The sequence below is a fragment of the Triturus cristatus genome, chromosome 3_2, assembly GCF_964204655.1.
Source record: "Triturus cristatus chromosome 3_2, aTriCri1.1, whole genome shotgun sequence".
Taxonomy (NCBI): Eukaryota; Metazoa; Chordata; class Amphibia; order Caudata; family Salamandridae; genus Triturus; species Triturus cristatus.
The window spans coordinates 695,088,203-695,109,704 of record NC_140584.1 but is presented as its reverse complement, the minus strand read 5'-3'; the positions used below and the strand labels follow the sequence as shown (position 1 = coordinate 695,109,704).

Below are 21,502 nucleotides of genomic sequence, written 5' to 3'. Positions count from 1 at the left end.
AATGAAAAGGAGCTGTACCTTCTAGGAGTCCATGTTGCAGTTTCTCAACTTTCCTCTATTTTTGGCCCATTCATCTCCATTTCATACATGCTTAGGAGCATTGGTTTTATGCAAGATTCAGGGTTAAATTGCATGAGTTCCATCAGCGAAATCTGGCAAATCCACTCCGAACTCCTGCAAACTCTTCCGTTCCTTCAGTAAGTCAGACTCAGCCTCTAGTTTTCTCTCAAGCTGTTTCTTACTTATTCTCTATCCCTCGCTCTCTCTCTAGTGTCCCACCTGCCCTCTCCTACCTGTCTTCCTTCTACTTTTGTTTGCACATCCTTGTCCTTCTCTTGTGAGAAACACAATTTTTTCATGCATAACTTTATGGTATGTACCATAAAATACCTCTTTAAATAAGTCCCTGTTTTTAAAGGTGGAGCTTCATTCACAGAACGGGGAATCACACATTAGTGGAATTCAGCAGAGCACCCTTTTAAGTACTCCAACCACAGCAGTGCTTAGGTAAGAACGGACTACATTTCACTGGATTGTTTACCATTCAGCAGTTGTCTTACGGATGCTTCATCAGATACATTTAAAGAGCGGAGTCCCTTTTCAATGACAAGCAACAAAATTCATAGTTCCGTGCCATAGGCTGACTATGGGCGTTAGTAATGTAGATAGTTTACTTTGATTCTACTAACATTCACTGGTTCGTAGTCTAATGAGGGTTTTTGTATTTCACATTTTATGCTTTTGCCTACCTTCCATACTTGTCCTTTTTACTGAAATCTCCTCCACTGCTCTGCAAGAGTTTGACGCATTCCACATTGCTGCAAAATAAGAACATTTGATAAGTAGTGTGAACAATATGGGCAAATGTATCAGAAATAAGAATATAATTATTGTTTAAATGTCAAAATACTATTCAGAAGCACTTACATAAAATTAAAGGTACATTAAGGTACATAAAATTAACCAGTCATTACAGGTTATGGAGATAATCGAAGACAACTAGAAAAGAGTTGTTCTGTGTTATTTTACATCAGTGATCAAGCAGTACTAGAAGTGAATTCCCACTAGTATATTAAGCTAGCATGTCCACCTAAGATGATTTTTTTTTAAATGTCGCAGTTTTACCTCTTCTTGGTTCAATTCACGCTCATTCAATTATAATTCCCATTAATTGAAAACTGCCCTTTAAAAGAGTACTTTAGCAATCTCTTGCACAAAACTGGCCTTAGCAATTACTGTTGCCCTCTAGGGTATATTGGAGGAGCCTCTTGTTGTAGCAAATCAGATTGTGTAATGTAGGCAGAGAATACATTAGAGGGGGGCTTTTGTTAACCATAAAACATATCTGATGACGGCGTTTGGAGTAGCCTCAATTAGGACTCTAGCATAGCAAATTGTTTGTGGAAGTATAGCATCTTTAGAGTTCTGCGTGACTTTAATTAGAAAATAAATGATGGGATACCGCTTTACTCAACTGGGAAATCTATTAATCAATAAGAAAGGTTTTCACTGGGGTAATTGGTTTCACTCACTTGGGTAGGAGTTTAAGCCATTTTTGATTGGAACTGCATGTACCAAGTTCCCAATACAACAAATGGCATGCCATGTTCAAACCTAGGCCTATTCCTTATTAGCCAGTAGTTACTGGTAATACTTGAACACAAAGTGGGAGTCACTGTGCATTGACTACTAACTCTGGTAGACATTACACAAGCCTTTCTTTACTGGATCCAGATGTGGCATATGTTTTGGGGGAATTGTATACAATTGTGCTGTAGAAGCAAAAGGAATGGTCTGGGGGCAATTAGAAAGTACTTTAAATGAGACTAAATGTTATTTTTAAATATGTTTTTATTTATAATAAACAGTGTCTAGATACGCAATTGCATTTTAACAAAGGATAACTAGTTATAGGTTGGTAGATGAGAGAGCACAGCTGATTTAAATGTGTAACAAATAACTGACAATTATATATCTATGATATGAAATAATAAAATACAAACTGTGCTTAGTATCATTCTTATTTAAAGATCAATGCTTTCATTTTCGCTAAATGTTAAATTACTATAGGAAAAATGTTGCATTTCTTGTTATTGAATTCTTCATGGCCCTAAAATTCAAAATGAAGCATTTACTTAAACTAAGGCAATAAGAAAGTAACTGAATATTAATAATGTAAGCAGTAAAATGAGCCACAAGACTCATCATGAGCTTGTTTTATTTAAATACTAACACGATTTTTCCCTTAACGAGTCGTTTAATCAAATTATGATGTTAACCCCTTCGGTGCTCATGACGGAATGGTTCCGTCATGACCCACGGTTGAGCTGTGCTCATGACGGAACCATTCCGTCATGACCACACCCGCGCAAGATTCCGTCAGCACAGCGGCGGAATCTGCGCAGCATCGAAGGGGTTAAATGATAGCCAAAAAACTCTTTCAAGATGACGGTTACAGTTTTTTAAATTTCTAAATTAGAGTTCGCATACTTGGCATAGTGAGTTTAGAACAACCTCTATAGTTGTTTTGGTGGACCTCAAACGCTGACCAGGTGATAATAGTGGTAAATGTTAGCAAATATCACAACTTGAATGCTAAGCGGTCTTCCTAATGTGAATGGCTTACGTTGTAATACACAGTAATTTTTTCAGTGTACTGCAAGCTCTAAAAGAATGCAAAACAGCTTGGTGATTTATTTTGAGCTATGACTCAAACCCAAAATATTGAAGATTAAATGATCAATAAAATTGTATATACAGATAATTTCAATAAATAAAAAAAAAATCATGAAACAGTATTACTGTTTAATCAATAGTCGATTTGGTGGGCCTCAAACGCTGACCATGAGATAATAGTGGTAAATGTGAACAAATATCACAACTTGGATGTTAAGCGGTCTTCCTAATGTAAATGGCTTGCGTTGTAATACACAGTAAGTTTTTTTTGCGCACTTCAAGCTCTAAAAGGAATGCAAAACAGCTTGGGGATTTATTCGAAGCTATGACTCGAACCCAAAATATTGAAGATTAAATGCTCAATAAAATTGTATATACAGATAGTTTTAATGAATTAAAAGAAAATCATGAAACAGTATTTCCGTTTAATCAAATAAAATGAATGGCTAAATTGGAATGGGGAATTTAAGTAAATACATTTGGAAATGTTATTAAAGGAAATTGGATCTTGATAAAGAAATTAATTAGTGAAGTGCGTACAATTATTTTTAATCCCTGTTTTTTTTTGTTTCCTTGACCAATAGACAATTACTGTTGGAGAGAAGCCACTGGTAGTAAGTAGATTTTTCACTGCAACAGTTTACTAGGTGTCAAAAAACCTGTCAAGCTGAAAACTGGATTCAGATTTAAGCATTAGTAGTTTTGAGTTCCCACTAGGAATGGTGGTGTCCAGTCCATTGTGCTGCAAATTGCTGGTGCCAGAATTAGCTACGGCTGGAGGAGTGTGTAGACCTATGCAACATGGCAACCAGAAAAACAAGGTAATGATCATTGTACTCACCCTCCTGCAGCAGCGGCATGTAGGCATGTTCTTCCATAGTTATCTGGTGTGTCTATTTCAAAGCCTGCAGACAGCACGTGCTCATTATTAAACGAGGGCACTATGCTATACTTTTGTCCTATTTAGATCACAAGAAATAGTGCAGAGACGGAAAAATCAGTTAGTATTAAACCCAGAAGGCAAGCACCGTGGTTAGCAAAGCAGTTACCATGGAAACTGACAGAAGCCGCTCAAGCTTGGCAGCTCGGTAACAGGAATAGTGATGCCAGTGATACATCTATTTTTAAATATGGCATGCTTGTTGTGATGCATTTGACATCATGGGACACATATTTATTTTCAGCATATGACACCACCGACTGACACAAAACAAAACAGGAAGCTATCTTAAGGAAAACAAACACCAACCAAAGCAACTCTTCACTATGATTTCATACACCATGAAGCTTCCAGTTGCATAGATCTCACATGACTCCTTTTCTACACATTCTACCAGTAAAATAATGACAACTTTTGTTCTGCGGCCCCGTCATATGTTGCCCGTGAAATACTCAAGAAGCTCAACGCGTTTCAATTCACCATTTAATATGGACAACATTTCACTGTCCAAATGTCCTCATATCCCCTTTAGAAAGAAGTCGTTTAGGCCGTGGCCCGGTTAGCTACTGTGATCCCTGCCCTGTTACTTGCAACCAATACTTTAAATGCAACTATGCCTTTAACTTGCACTGTCTTTAAGGAAAAGGGCGCAAAATAAGGCAGAGTTACGGGAAAGGCAGAAAGAACACCTTGGAGATGAGCTTTTCTAGGGGAGAGCGGAGGTCGCAGCTTGGCAGGGAAAGAGATGGGAAATGTAAGTAGTGCCTTAAATGGGCCGGTACTGCCCGGTACGGAGTACCTGCACTTGTTTATTTTGAGATGGAGAGTTCCGGCACTTCTCATGAGAGATGTAATACGTTTAATTGCAGGGTACCGGCACTTGTCAGAAACCAGCAAGTACTCTGGTACAGAGTACCTGCACTTCTATTTTTCCATTTTAAGGACTGAGTTTAAGAGAAAAAGGAGGAGAGAGATCCTAACACTGCGAGGATTTTGCCACCTGGGCCAGTGCAGCAGGCGGAAGAAAAGGTAGACGCTGCAAGACTGTAAAGGGAAACCCATTTTTGTTGTTAAATTATATTTAAGTTGATACATTACATTGCACAGGAGGAACGCGGACTCAGGGGTGAGTGGTGATTGGGATGGGGAGGTTGAGATTAGAAGTGAGTGTTAGATCGGGTGCCCTGCAGAGCTGCCAAGGAAAGAGCCAGAGGGCTTCAGCCTTGGACAATACGGGACACGCCAAATTAACAAAATGCCAGAAGGAAAGCCACCAGGATCCTGCAAGCTGAAACACAAAGATCCCACACAACCAACAAATCTAGCCTCCTGCTAAACAACGCACTGCAGCGGATACAACTGCGGCTCAGAAGCAAAGCCCATTCACAAAACCAGATTCAGCTGCACGCGGGGATCACCTACCTGATGACAACAACTTCCTGCAGCAGTCGGAGTGCGCGTTCAGCGCTGCTAAGTGCAAGGGGAACATGCTATGGACTCCGCATCTGAAACCCAGAAAGGAGAAATCACCAACTTTAATCACAACCAAGGAAATTGGAGCAGCACGTTTCTAAAAATCAGAATACAGAGCAGCATACTTTTAGTACGGGCTTCAAAAAGACGTTTGGGAGCTGTGATGTCAATGCAGAAGTATAGCCGGGGGACTTTATGTCACAGACACACCACTTTTCCAGTCCTGGGCTATCATTTTCGAGATCATTGTCACCTCGTATGTTCGACCAATTGCTTTAATCTAACCAGACGTATAGTATGACTTTAAAAAAGCACCGTGTCAAAAGAAGGCACACAACAAGAAACGTGGGTTTCCACTGACGTGGAGATTTCTGGCATATTTCCATAATTCCACCAGAGAAAAGAGACTGCAAAATTGTCACAAGAATCACTTGCTTTGGAATTGTATGTATATAGCTCTTGGTACGCCACAAAAGGTGCTGGGGCAGCTTTGCTGGACCGGTAGAACACTACTCTGTCCATTTTGGCCCATGAGTGAGAGCTCATAAGGGAGCAATAATACACCTATGTGGATAAGTGAGATTTACGCCAGATGTAGGCATTACTGACCCCTAAAACTTATGGAAAAAGTTTTTGTTAATGAGTCCCATATTTTTAAATATCACAACTATCCTACCGTACATAAAATGTTTCAATTTAGAACATCGTAAACAAAAGGAGAGATTTACGGCATTTGGAACAACACCAAATCATTATGTTAGCCGTAGAGCATGAAAGAAAACATAATTCTAATACTACTTCTTTCATGAATAAAAATTGAGCCCTAAAACCACATAATCGGTCTCGTCGCCCAAGGGAAGCAAAGTGAAATAGCACTTGATGACATAAGCATTAACAATTCTGAAAGATAAAACCACTGGAATGTAATCCCTTCAATGTGCTGCCAGATTCAAAATGTCACCTCCTTTCCAGGACTTATCAAGTATCCTCGAATTGTTAAGTACCTTTTTGATTTGTTAACTATTCCCTGGTTTAAACCCTTGAGAAATTTCTCTAAAAATATATGGAATATATATTCCATATCTGGCGAAATTGCTACTGCCTGCAAAAACTAAAAACACGAAACAATAGCAAGGATTACATCTTCAGATCGTTTCCCCTTGTGTTTTTTGTTTTGTACCATTGGTATATTATCCTCTTCTGTAGACTGGGGCTCCTGAACATATAAAGCACACTGATTTGCTATAATTGGCTTTTTTTTTCTCCCACTACAGTCCCCTCTACTGTGGAAGTGGTCTGTCAGGGCCTAAGGCCGATGATCGCAAATGTTAAAATATTAATATCTAGCCCCTTGTAAAGCAATAATAAACCTGGGCGGCGGCACCTTGGATGTTTGTAGAGTTCTGGAGTAGGAGGACATGTGCCTTGATGCTTTGCTTCAGGACCTATGTCTGATAAGGTCAAGTTTAAAATCTTAATTAAGGCCCTGGTAACACTGGCAGTAATAATTTTACTTGAAAATCAGATTGAAATGACCAATTCTGTCTTTTAATTGCTATGAGATACTGAAACGTGTGTGCCTAAGTAAGCATAAGTGTAGTAATATGGAATCCAGACTTGTGATTGGTGAGCTTGGCTCCATTGCAAACCTTTTAACAGTTGCACCCATGCCATCTACCACCCCAGAAAGAAAACACCCGCAGTACCAGCTCTTCCACCAGCTACCTAAGGAGGCACCAGCTGGATGTGTTTCAATGCATTTAAAATGGACTGAGTGGACCTGGGTAGTTGTGGGGTGGGAGAAGGCAGAAGGGAGTCTCCAGTCATGTTGCATTTTAACTGTGTACGTGAAAAGGATCAAGGAGGATTTTGGTACAACAGGCACTCCCAGAAAAAGCACTCCCTCACAGTGCAGTAAGAGCGGGACTGCAATTTGGGAACATTTTAGAGATTAGAAAAGGTCCACACAGTGATGACAATCTAGTTCTAATTTGAAAAATCTGATTTTCACCGAGGGGATCAGCTTGGATGCAGAATACGTATGACTCACTTGCTGCTGGCAGAATCCCTGCTGCCTGTCAGAGGAACGCGTGACTTAACTCTCTTCTTATAGGATTTCATTCCATAACTGTGTATCAGTTTCTAGACTTGGGTCTACAGAAACCTTTGGACTTGCCTGCTGCAGTACCTGCTTGTGGAAGAATGCCTGCTAAATGGCAGGGAATGTCCTGGAGCTAGAAGGAAGCTTCTAACTGTGATACCCTATAGCAGGAGGGCTTGGTTTAGTAAGACCAGCCCTGAAGAACTTTTGCACAAATGGGCGAAACATCCTTCAGCCTGTTTGACCCTTCAAAGTGGCACCAACGTCCAAATTAAGTCAGAACACATATCAAATCTTCACCTATCATGACAGCATTGAGCTGTGGTCCTAGTGAGCCCCTTTGAATGGTTGGCGTGATAGTTGAGTGCAGTTGAGTGTAAGTGAAAGTGTGATGGTTGAATGTACTTTTTAGATGTAAAATAGTCTCTCATGCATTGACACACAGGCACTCCATAGGAGGTCTCAGACACGATTGACAATGTATCAAGCCCAGGATGAACGAGGCTGACGCAAATAAGCCAGTCAGTCAATTACTTTTATTCGATTAATAAAAATCAAAAAAAGACATAAACAGATAATCACATAGGATACAGGACAAAAGTTCATCAGTTACAATAATAAAAACATTATCAAAGTTTTAAAAAGAATTGAAGTGAACATATTTCATAAGTTCAGTTCAAGAGCTAAAAAAATAAATAAAATACAATAATGTAATTTCAATATAAAAAGTCTAACAGCAACAGAGACTCCAGAAAAAGAAACCACCAACCCTTCACCCCAAGGCAATCATATTGAGACTTGGCCGTGCGCTGACACGCTTCTTGTTTATACGGACAGCCGCAACTAAAAAGCTTGCCACATAGAAAGCCAAAGATTTGGCTTTATACATTTTCAAAATAGCCTCCAAGGGGCGAGCTCCCAACTGTTTGGCAAATCCAAGTATGGCTGCGGCCGATCTTGCCACAGAATTGCCTTTTTGCTTATGTTGCGGACCCCAAGTTCCTTTCTCATCAAAGATAACCCCTAAATAAGTAAAAATGGGGACCCTTTTTACCTCGTGACCTAGGCAGAAAAATGATTTAGATTTCCTTTTCCTACTGGCCTGGCCGGTGATCATGACCTGAGACTTTTGGGTATTAATTTTCAGATCTAAAGATGTCATGAAATCACCAAAGGAGGCCAGTAATCTTTCCAGGGCCACACCTGAACGTGCCAAAAGCACGGCGTCGTCAGCGTATAGGAGAACTGGGATCTTAGTTTCTCCTACACGCAGGACGTCCGCCGCTGAATTGGCCAAAGCAGGGTCCAGGGCATTTATATACAGTGTAAAAAGGAGGGGTGCCAATATGCAACCCTGCCTAACGCCCCTCTCTGACTTAAAGCAGCTGGTACACCTTCCTCCTTGGGTAACTCTCACTGAGGCTAGTAAGCCACAGTGAAGGTCCGCCAAGAAGCCAACCAGAGGGGGATCAGCCCCCATATCCAGTAGGATTCTCCACAGCTTTGATCTGTTAACCAGGTCAAAAGCTGAGGAGAGGTCCATAAAGGCCATATACAAGGACCCCTCCTTTGCGATGGTATATTTGCAAATAAGTAAATGAAGGTTTAAACATTGGTCCAGTGTGCTTCTATTAGCCATGAAGCCATATTGAGCATTTGATAGTATGCTGCTGCCCTCAAGCCATGTGGTCAACCTGCCCAAGATGACTCTGCCTAGGATTTTAACAGCAGAGTCGATTAAGGAAATGGGCCTATAACAGGCCGGATCACCCCTCTGACCTTTTTTAAAAATTGGGATAATGATGGACTTAGCCCAGGACTCAGGGATATTCTTGTCTCTGGCGGCATTAAAAACATTTGTTAATATTTTGGCCCACAATTTAGGGGCAGACTTATAGAGGTCTGCAGGCACACCGTCTGGTCCCGGAGCCTTGTTTTTGGATGTCTCGTGAATGGCTTTTTCCACATCCTCCTCCCTAAAGACCGAAACTAGACCAACCTGTTTAAGAGGTAGCAACCCGTCTAGGTGCCCAGGTAAATATAAGCTATACATTTTTTCAAAATGAGCTAACCACTGCTCGTTAGGAATACTACATTCTATAGCCTGGTTCTCGCTACCGGAAAAGTATGGATGGTTAATCACTCCCCAGAATTTTGAACTATCCCGCAGGGTTTCCGGTGACTGTAAATTATTCCAAGCATCTTCCTTAATCTTATTTTTACGAGCTGTGATGGCCTGCTTATATTGTTTCCTCAGGGATACAATCAATGATCTATTTCTCGGTGTATCCTTTAATGCCTTTAAAAGAGCAGAATGAGCCTTAGTACAATTAGTGTCAAACCATTTTTTGCCTATTAGACCCCCTGGGTTAGTTTTTACCAAAAGGGCGTTATCTACTTGTAGGCAAATAGTATTAAAGGCCTCAACTATCCTTGAGTTGGTGTTAGCGTGGTCTAAACATATGCCCAACTCCCATTCAACCTTGGACAAAACCTCTTGTAAAAAAGTGATCGGAGTCACTTTAGCCCATTTCAGACTCCTACACTGGTCTTTTAAGACAAGGTCTGTGGTTCCTAAGGTTCTTATATCTTTAAAAGCTAGTGACCCTCCCGGAACAGCCTCAACTATCACGGGGTTATGATCGCTAAATACAGTCTTCTACCCTGTAATTTAAAACCAAAGAGGAAATCAGAGTCGAAACAAATATGTAATCGATGACTGATCCTGAATCTATTCCTTTGAATGTAAAAGACCTCTGCCCCTCCATGCAGCAACTGGATTCAAAGAGGTTCGAGGAAGCCAAAAGGCTCTCCAAAACCTCACCTTGTTTAGTGTGTTCAAAGTGTGTGGGTGATGAAAAGGGAAATACAACCCAGACTGCAGGGATGGATATTAAAGTCCCCCATCAGGATGACCTCGGGGCTATTATGTGACGCTCTGAATTTATCCAGAACCTCCCCCGAGGATTCTAGATGCTGGTTTAGACGACTGACACTGTCCGAAGAATTATAAAAATTAATAAGGAGCAAAATTGGGGAATTTGCAACCGCTAGTTCTACGACTAGGCAGTGTTGGGAACCAGATTCTAACTGTTTTGCAGATCCTTTCAGGTTCAATGAGACCAGAAGAGCAAGACCCCCCTTCGCCCTGCTCGCCAAGCTAGGTGTGGCTGGGATATAAAAATGGACATAACCATCCAGAAAGAAACTGTTCGATGTATCCCAGGTCTCTTGTAATGCAATGATATCATGAGATGTAACATAGCCGGCCCATATCTCATCCTGACTGTTAGATCTAATGCCCGCGATATTCCAGCTTAAGATTTTACATGTAGTCTTAGTACAGGACTCATGCGTCACTATATCTACCTCTCCTCTACCCTTAGAGCCATCTATGGGGGTGTTTGGTATAGGAGACGCAAATAAGTCAATGGTGGAATGGTCATTACCCGAAGTCAACTTTTTTAGATATGCTTTTATTAACAGTTCTTATTGTTACATTGCTACAGTCGCAACATATAACCTGACTCATACTAACACCACAATGTTATAGTTTAAGAGTCAGGCCGAGTTGCTTAAGACAAATTGTCATAGTTTCATATGCGGTAGCAGTTAAGTTCTACATCAATTATCTAGAAATAATTTGAGTATGTCCTACATAACGAAGGTCCTGCCAGTTTCACATATCGCCTTCGGGGTAACATTCTCGCACCTTGATACTTTAACGCGTACAATTTATATTATGTAGAGCACACACCCTTTTCCAATGTACCTTCACACCCAAAGAAAACACTGGTCTGACACACAGCTGCACCTTTTCTCACAAGTGCACACTTCGACCTCAATGTATTCAGCAAAGTGAAGCAGTTATAAAGCTTCCATCACAGATTAGGGTCATCCACGCACTGATATTGTCTCAGTCGGACTTCTATAATAGTATATATTGATTTTCACATAAAGAACCTACTAGAACTCCAACTAGCCCATAACCGAGCTGCTAGAGTGGCAACAAGTGTTAAAAGAACAGAGCAAATGACCTCACCTGCTGCAACCCTCTTCGACTTACCGTCATACAAAGCATAACATTCAGGCATACTGGTCCCAGGGCCTAAAATACTTGTTGAAAATCTTCTCATGCTACAAGCCTCGACGCCCACTTCGATTTCCACTAGACAACAGGACTATCAGGGTACCATTCAACAAGCGTTTGCAATCCAGTAGGTCCTGCATTTGCAAGTGTTTGAGCTATTGGCGCTGTAAATGACAATATCTTTTACCCATGTTTTTCGGTTTGTAATGGCGTGGAGTCATAAAAAACTAGAAACATAAAAGCGGGCTCCATGCTGAAACATAAAGCACGGCGCCCATGTAGATAAAAGTTATGCACCTGCAAACTACTGTAAAATCTGCAGTACGGCCATCGTGTCCCCAGGTCGTTCAGAATGCAAGCACTGAGCTATTTGTGTTATGTGCTTACTACAAGTAGCCAGAATGAAAAACACAGCACTATCCATACAGAAACACACCAGTAGTAGACCCACTGTGATAAAGGGCTCAGCAGTTGAGGCTACCAGCAAGCAGAGTTTATAGGAATGGGTCCAGATATGAGCAATTTATTCATGTCTGCCTGAAAAGCGTTACCAAAAGACAAGTCACTCTAGGGCACACTACCTCCAGGTAATATGTGCACATACAACCAAGCCATCCGCCTGGTATACCATTAGAACAAATAATGATGGCACAAGATTAGAATACATGATTCCATTTGGGCGGTACTCGATAAATCGGAGTAAGTGTGAGTTTTGGTAGCCAGCACACTCGCCCACCCTTCCAAGCACTGTTGAAAAGAGCAGGCCTCATACTGCACAATTAGAATGGGAATTCATCATGGTTCACGGTGACCCCCATGCATTTTATAACTCACCTAAAGGTCGAAGGTGAAGGATCTTTTAGACAGGAACTACCCCCCCCCCCACCCCCCTGCACACACATTCACTTCAGTAAAAAGCAGCACCAGCAGCTTTAGGTCTCTGCTGGCAAACGTGGTATTTATATGTATTAATCAATCACTCTTCTACTCACACAACTGAAGACACTTCACGGCACGCTGTCTTGACTAATTACATATAATCTGCGAGGAAAGTACAATGGCAGTTTTGGAACCTTGAACTAAGTATTAGCCACGTTTGCCTTTAAAAAATGTTGCTTTGATAGATGCGCTCTGAAACTGAAAGCTAATTTATTTTGTGCCCCGAGCAGCAATTAAGGTCTGGAATGCTTTCTTTGGGATGCCTCGTCTGCACCCGCGGATCCGTGAGCGTGAGTGGAATCACGCAATAAACAGACCACGCTGGTAAGATTAAGCGTAAAAGGCCATTTATTAGGACCAGGCTGCATAACATGATCAATAACCAACATAACAACAACAACAATCCCAACAACCCCCCAACATCACTCTTCATCCATTCACTCTCTTTACCCATTCCGAAATCACTTCTACCACTCCATGCCCTGTTCCATTCTTCATCCATTTCCACCGTTCTCATATCATCCCCCCGATATCATCTGGCATTCCCCTCATGCCTCCATCACTCCCCCGCCATTCACTCTTCCCCTCCCCCCCAAGGGATGGGTACGCCCGCTATTGACTCCCCCACCCCTCCCAAGTATCGCCAACCCAGCAACCTGTCCTAAACTGGCACGCTACACCAACCCTACCTACAAACCCTAGTAACTGCAGGGCGGGTGGGTGGTCTTTCAGTAACTGCCCACCCGATGGTGCTGAGAACGCAGGAAGAGGAAGTTCCCTTCTCCCCTGCGTTCTTATACCCACCCCCAGACCCCACCCCCTGACCCTGCCTGGTCCTCCCCTGCGCGAACGACTAGTCTGTGACTGTGCTTCCCCCGGGGCCCACCATCGTGGGATTACGGTTATGAAAAAGGCGGTAACGACCATCAGCAGTCCAACGTACAGCAAGCAGTGTGTGAAATCCATTGCACAGTACCGACAGCCCCAGAATCGGAGCTGTCAAATCCGTCCAACCCTTGCTTCTCCCCTCACACATCCCCGTTCATGCACGAGCAGCTCAAACATTCCAGGTTTAAAGGTTGCACTCTGGGACTTGGAGTCCTGTGATCCCATTAGAAGGCGTTCCAGGAGGAGACAAAATAAAACGAAAAGAAAGGCTGGCCTGAACGACCTCAGAACTCTGTCGATTCAGCAGGCAGTAATAGTGAAAATGGGTTCAGTTCGAAATGGGTAGCTTTGGTATTCCGGAACTGCAGAACGTGAGAATAGAGACAAAGTAGTGGCTGAAAAAACAAGCATTTGCAATTCAATAGGGCCTTGCATTACTGAAAGTTTGAGCTATTTACGCTGCTAATAATAATGCAACACCATTAGCTGAAACATTTAGTAATACGAGAGCTATTGCATTACAAATGGATCGCAGCACTAGTGCTTTAGCTTTAAACATCTTAAGTTAAAGCTCGGGTGCCGCAATTGCTTCAAAAGTAAAGCTATATAGGTTCTAAGAGAAAATAAGACCCAAGGCATACGTCCTTCTTCCCTACAAATTTGATGCACTGTTTATTAACGCCGCCGTACCCCCGGGTTGACGGCACAGGGCTGTGTTATTGGTTACACATATAAAATTCCTTCCGCTGCCGGCCCACTGGGTTGTAGGCTGTCAGCCGTGTATTGTGTGTCTCTGAATAAAGGTCTTTAAAAAAAAAAAAAAAAAAAAAAAAAAAGTAAAGCTATAGTAAAAAGCAGTAAAAGTATTTCTTTTCTTTCTAAGCAATGGCAGCACCTGCAATGTAGCTCAAGATGTTTAACGTTAAATCGAGGATGCTGCCATTGTAACAAAAGTAAATAAATAGGAAAAAAAAGGCATGCAGGCTCTTGGGCGATCACAATTAACAAAAAAGAAAGGCACAGCCACCATTATTCCAGCCGAGGCATGCGCGCTGGTTAACTAAAAATAAAAAAACGTTGTGAGAGAGCGTGTCCTGCCTGCTGCAGGCAGGAAAAAGGCATTTCAGAAAATAAAGCTCAAGGCTATAATTAAAACGAAAGTAATGAGTAGCAACACTTGGGGTGTCCTTATGGGAGGTTACAAGACAAAAGGCAGTACGAATGAGGGACTAGTAAGCCTATTGATAAATGAAAAGCCACCATTTACTCTGGACAGTAACAGAAGCCAATTAAAAATATGGGTGGCAAGTGGGCGGAGCTTCATGCCCATATCCTGAATACAGCATGTCTCGAAGAGACAGCGCAAGTGCTGGCTAGGCGAGATCTACAAAAAACTACTTGCAAGGAAAATGTGGCACATTTATCAAACTTCTTCATAGAACAATCTGGCCCTTGAACTCAAGCATCAGCAGGCCCACTGCAGGAAGTAACGGATAATCATCCTTTACCGCTATCCCTTCTTTGAAACCTTACTCCATGCCATCCCAGATCCTTGTTCTGTGTCCCAGGTCTCTCTTGCTCTGGGTTTCCCGGACCTTTCTCCTTCGTGACTCATCCGTTGATTGGACTTTTCTCCTTTTATCCTTCTCTCGTTCTGGAATGTTGCACTTGAACTACAAATCGGACCCAAAAGCGCTTAATTGGTGCCTTTTTTTGGCTGTGGTACCTTGCATGTCTTCTTCCCCTCCTTTCCCTTTTGAGCCTACAGCTGCCGTTGTTCAGTACATTGACGCGGCTCAGCAGCATATAGTGCTTTATGTAACAAAAGCCAGACTTATGAAGACTAATTGTGAACCAAACTATTGATGAATTGGCTCAATATTGTGATTATCTTATGCGCATGACATTCACCAATATACACCTCATCCACCATCTGAACAATCCACCATCAGCCAGGGAGCTTTTGATTAGACAGAAAATCAATATTTAGAACATTGCATTAAATAGCAAACAAATGAACATGAGGTTCATGCCTAAAATGAAAAACCGAGAGTAATTTGGCTTTATGTATGAGCAGATACTAGTTTGAGCTCATCAGCTTTAGTGAAAGAGTGCTAAACCCTAAAAAAGCTATTTTGGCTGTCCTGTAGCGAGTAAGCTTTTAAAGTACTTGGGCTAAACATATAAACAGTTAGTACAGAAAACACAATACTGAAATGTTAGCAAGGACAAAGTAATTACGAATGATTGAAAATGAATTATTCACAAAGTTATCTAATAACAACTTTGATGAGTCTAAATAGCAGCATGTATAATATAAGAAATCAGTCTCCCAATCATTCAGTCAGTCCCATTTCTGGTTTTTTGGGGTAAAGCCCACCAAGCATCTAAATATACATATAGACGTCACCAATTAAGATCTCTCTTTTTTAACATCTTTGTTATTTTATGTCAAATTACAACACAATATCAAAACGTTTTTGGAAGAGATATCAGCCCATCATTCTGTTTTGAAAATGTTTGCAACTTATACACAACGCTGCAAGCATCAGTATTCCTATCGACCCACTGTGCGCACCGCCCCTGGCACCTGCAATCCAAAGTTCATTGCAAAGCTTCCAGCTTTAAAGGGATTCATTCTATAGGCTTCCCTCACCCTACGGGGGAACAGGTGAACATCCTTCCGAGTCCCGTTGGGATCCATAGTGTGGTGGCCTGACAATGACCATGACATATCTGTGCATCCTGTTAAGTCCTCTGGTGCCCTCTCTTCCCTTCTCACCACTCTCATATGAGATTCCTTAGCCAGTACCCATTAGGTCACGTCACATGCCAGTCAGGGGTGCAGCCAGCAGCTTGTGGTTGTATGATACACCAACGCATGCCTAAACAACGTGGTCTGAACCACGACCGCATCTTTCCACCCACGCCTTTACCACAGATGCCTTTACAACAAATTTCGTTGTAAAGGCATGATTGGTAAAGGGATATGCGTGGTACGGTTTTCACCCCGGCCCCATAAAACCCGATACCCCAGCCTTGCAATCAACCCCTAAAAACGACCCGACTCCCACCCTGAGCCCTAAAACCCAGCCTCCTGCCCAAAAAACTACCTCCACCCTTGCCCACCGCCCTGAGCCCAAAAACTGACCTCCAGCTCTGCAAATTGCCCCTCGTCCTCCGCCCTGAGCCCAAAAACTAACCTCCAGTTCTGAAAATTGCCCCTCCTCCTCCACCCTAAGCACAAAAACTGGTCACAGCCCTAAAAACTACCCCCCCCAAAACCCAGCCCCACTTACCTAGCTGCTGCCCGGTCCTTACTCTCCTGATCCTTCTTGTTCCTTTCCCCGCCCATCCGCTTTACATCTAGACCTGTGACTGCCATGCATGTGCGGGGTTAAGGAATATGCGGGGTTCAGGCAAGTGTTGTTCCTCTTGCGTAGAGACGGCAGCGTGACTCGTCCAGCGTTGTAAATGCAGTTTCCCGCAACACAGCTACTGGCTAATCTGCACCATGTATATGCCTGGATCCTCATTTGAATGGTCAAACTCTGCTCAGCTGCTTATGTACACACAGAGCAGCGTTTTGTAATTTTGCAAAACGGGCCAGTGTTTAATTACACATGGAAATAATATGTAAATACTCCTGCAAACTAAATGACAAACATGTTTGCAAGTCTGCAAGGCCAAAAAATAAACAAGGGCATGGAACAACATACTCAGCCACTACTTATGATCTAAAGATGAGGCTTGGCGCGAAGAGAAAGAGGAATGCATCCAGTGTATGTTGAAGGGAGAAAACATCTGGTGTTATGGTCTGGAGAGCAGCCTCAAGCTGCAGGTCGGGGCCAGTCTCTTAACAACACTGTCAAGGTCTCACCACAATATCAAAACAAGCATTTACAATGCAATAGGGTTACGCAAGTTTAAGCTATTGGCATTGTAAATGACAATGCCTTTTATTTATGTTTTAAAAACCAAAACATAAAAAAGGCATCGTCATTTACAATGCCAATAGCTCAAACTCGCGTAAATGTGAGACCTATTGCAGTGCAAATGCTTGTTATCTATTTATAACGTTTTATATAGTGCGAACATGACCCAAGCGAGTGTCGGAGAGCTTTACAGGAGAGGGAGGCAAGAAATAAGTATGAGACAAAAGATACAGTCACATATACGAGCCAGGTACAAACAGAGAAGATGAACACATTGATAGACTTGACTTCCACGTGAAGTTAGCAATATAGTAGTCAAAATGAACAAATGAATAATAGGGATAAGAGCAAGTAACAAAGGCGTGATGTTAGTACAAGACCCAAACAACAGCGTAGTAGAGACCCTTAAGTTAGAGCATAAGAGGTCCATGCTTTACATTTGGAAATGCACAAACCCGAGCATGCTCATATCTGTGAATTATCCGTCACTACCAGTACTGTTTGCATTTATGTGCTATGGCCAAGGGCATATTTAAGAACCCTCTCAATCCTAAAACAAATCTGAGTGAATTTGTGGATGATTCTTTATCTGTTCTCTCTCGTTTACTGAGTTTCCCCAATTTGTTGTTTCGGGTACCATTTTCTAGTACATCATTTCAGTGGAGAGGGTAGGTAGGAGGCGGGTGGTGCAGAATACTCAATTGTCACCAGGTTTGCACTCCAGGGTGCACAATAAAGGGTATCTATAATTCCTTATTTTCCTTTTTTGTTTAATCTGTTTATTGATTTTGGATTTAACACACAATACATGACATTGTACAATCTCATAGACATGTCAAGGGGGTGATATAAACATGAATCAGCTATAATAACAATGTTCAAAACATTCTGTTGGATGGAGTGGTGTATATGAATATGTCCAAGGTCGAGTATCCCCCCCATATCAATCGCCCCGATTGCTGACATCACCGTGGTTGTTCGGTAGTAATTCCTTTTTTTCTTGACGATATTTCACCATAGTCGTATTGTTAGTGCAAAATGAAAAGAGGTCATTTGTTAATTTCTGGAGAACGATTATATTGACCTATACAGTGAAATGATGAGCTGAATACGAAAGCTTGAGCTCCAAGTTCTAATCCTGGCTGCACCTCTCACCCAGACTTTGTGATCCTGGCCAAAACACCATAGAGTCTTCAGATCAAAGCCACTTTCATGGAGTGTATGTTGTTGCGATGATCATCTTCCTTCTATATACAATCACTGTTGCTCCATCACTCTGACCGACTGTTTCAGTGACTCCTGCACCTAACATTAGAATACCCATTCCTGGAAATCCATCACTTTGGCCTACCCTCACTACATCCTGCCCCTACAGTATACATTGAGACCCCACTTACCCCGAAAACTTTCTACACTAACCTGCGGAGTACATCCAACCCCAACGTTAACTGTAGTAGCCATCACCCTAAAACGACCCACTAACCCCAAACTTAACCCTGATACATTTAAATATTGAATAATATTAATATAATGAAGTTGGTGTATAATGTAATCTCTAGAATGTGTTACTCTCAGGAACGCTGTAGATATTATGCTAATCCAGTGTAAGTAAACACAAGGAGATGACGAACGGAGCGATGAAACGTCTCAGACACTCACCCCCAGTCACAGATCTGGGTTGAATCCATCATCATTCTTTAGCTTCAACGATTTAAACCAAACTTTTGCAAGATGAAAATTTACTCTACCAAGATCATTGGCCACACTGCCTTTGATGCTGAACAGTTTGATGCCTTTGATTTTGAGCAGGGCCATCACACAATGGGTAGTCTCTTTATAGGGTTATTAGGGCTTGTACGAAGTCGCACATCCTGGGACATGTAACAGACAGTCCTCCAGCGGGTGGCGAGTGGTGTGGGTGCACGGTGATGCGCATGAATATGTTCACGTGCCTCCTGTAATGTGCGACACCTACAGCCAGTTGTGGGTTTTTGGCAGGCAGTATTTTGCATGCTGCAGTTGCTGTAGGGTAAAAATCAAGAACTTTGTGAAGGTGTCGCCCATAACCTAAACAGAGCCAGTGGCGTAGCAAGAGTGCCACATGCTTTAATGAAAGTAATGAATTTGCACCCATCTCTTTGTTTGGCAGTAAAAATACAGCCTAAACTGGGGTGAAGTGGGTCTCTCAGACCAGTGCACCCCACTGCCACTGCACCTGCTGCACTATTGATGGGTTCACCCCTGGACAGAGAGGCATCCACGCACACGGGCGAACCTAAGGAACATAAGCTTACATTTATTCATTATTTTATCGAAATGTTGACATGTTTTCATTTGTTTTATGGTCTGGCTTTACTGTGCAGCTGTTGCCAGACAATTATGTGAGTATCACCATGACAGGGACTTTGGCTCCACCCACATGTTGGGAGTCAGGAGTACATATTTTGATTGGGCAGAGGTTGTGTGCTTCCACAATAAAGGGCTTGCCCTCCACACAGCCGTGATCATTTTGTTTATTATACAGCTGCCTGAGATTGACCTTTCAGGGGCACACACATGCCATTACAATGCTATTCACATGTCTAAGATAACTAAATATATTTTATGGCATTTTTCTTTGATGGCAGCACGGATGGCAGGAGGGGGCCGTTACCGTACATGGATTGACAGTGCATTAATAAGCCATACCTATAGATATTGCCAATGCTTGTCTGCTTAAAGGTGATCTTTGCATCCTTGGTGTCCTGCATTCTGAATGAAAAAAGTGCATCTCAGGCAACAATTTCATGCATTTTAAGTTACGGCGTTCCTAGGAAACATTTTCATAGCCAGGGTGGACACATCAGAGACAATTTTGCCATGATGAAAGAGCCAACCTTAATTGTTGGAGCATTGCTCTGGCATCCCTCTTTCACTCAGAACACGAAACAGCAACTTATACTTTCAAATCTCCAAAGCACTTGCCATATAAATGCGATGAAAGCGACATTCAAAAACAAAACCTACAAAATTTAAAGTAACTCACAAAGTTACACAAAGGTAGAGTCGCAGAGACACATTATAAAAAACACCACACACCCTTATCGGCCCTTCATGGGGGATTTTCACATCTGAACTCATCCCAGGAAGAAACTAGGTATGTACTTTGTTAAAGCAAAAAACAATCGTTAAAAGGATTACAAGCAAATAGTGCGAACACCGTCAATATTTGGAACAGCTGCAAGTTACTGTGAAATAAATGTTGGCAAAAACCAAACGCCTCTCAAATGTATTTGACAATCGCACATAAGCCTAACCACACATAATGCTCATCTGTATAATGCTTTCGAGAAAACACCTTTCCTTGTAAGAATGATGAAGACAGGTGGCTCTCAAAGATACTGAACAATCACTGACAGACTGAACCCTCTTCAGGATTTCATCAGTATTATGTTGTCGACATGTGTTGAGGGGTTGACGTGACATTGTGTGGATGAAAGGAGGCACCTACAGACGTGAGGGATGAACATGTCTGATTATCAAGCAGTAACCAGTAAATGTCCTTGTAAGAATGACGAAGACAGGAGGCTCTCAAAGATACTGAACCCTCTTCGGGAGTTCATCAGTATTATGTTGTCGACATGCGTTGAGGGGTTGACGTGATATTGTGTGGATGAAAGGAGGCGCCTACAGACATGAGGGATAAACATGTCTGATTATCAAGCAGTTACCAGTGGCCAGCGGCAATTTCCCAGCGGCATAAGATCACCAGGGTGGGCGGCGCCCCCATATTGAGGGAGAAACAAGAGGAGAGCTTACCTCTAAGAGTATACCAGGTGATCCGAATATCAACAGTCCTCACCAATCGCCTCGCCCGAGGAGTCCTCCGTGGGTGCCGGGTCCGTCTTCAGCGCTCCGTGCTGCCAACAACCCTGCCAGGGGCTGACGGCTCGCACCACAGCGTGCACTAGTCACATGTGACAGGAAACCAGAATATATACTCGAACCACCACGGCCAGCCAGTAATCAGCAGGTTGCAACACACAGGCCCTTTGGTGATGGTGATTAACAACTGGGGGGTTTTAAAACAACAAAAACAAGCGCTCACCATTGCGGGAAGGCAGCCGCTTGTTTATATTTGCAACGCGCTTTCACTTTAATTGAAAGCGCGATGCAAAAATAAACACGCGGCTGAGTGAAACCGATGTGTACACGCCCCCTTGAGATAAGAAATTGCTTCACGACAGCGGTGAAGCTGACGACCCAGTCCGGATGTGCCGTCCAAAAGGGAGACAGGGCAGTAACCAAGAAGCATCCTTTTCAATGGGAAGCCAGCGTTTAGCATAAACGCGGACACGACCCAATGGAAAAGATGGGCAGGGCTTCAAGTCCCCTTCTCAAATCTCCTGATCACAATAGCCCTTGTAGAGCGAGCATCGCATGCACGCTGCAACGCTAGGAGAGACATAAACAGCAAGGAA

The 21,502-nt window shown here is 42.5% G+C and overlaps 1 protein-coding gene across 6 annotated transcripts in view; it reads right to left on the bottom strand.

Moving 5' to 3' along the window:
• Positions 1-21,502, bottom strand: part of ANKRD44 (ankyrin repeat domain 44) — a 744,373-nt gene that overhangs the window by 286,248 nt on the left and 436,623 nt on the right. For 4 of the 6 annotated variants that reach the window (XM_085648750.1, XM_085648754.1, XM_085648751.1 and 1 more), the window contains exons 11-13: positions 5,039-5,121; positions 3,518-3,635; positions 750-818 (exon numbers count right to left, since the gene is read on the bottom strand). In XM_085648750.1, the coding sequence (XP_085504876.1) occupies positions 750-818; positions 3,518-3,635; positions 5,039-5,121 (270 nt within the window). The remainder of the gene's footprint in view (positions 1-749; positions 819-3,517; positions 3,636-5,038; positions 5,122-21,502) is intronic. The other 2 variants (XM_085648752.1, XM_085648753.1) reach the window with 1 other exon arrangement.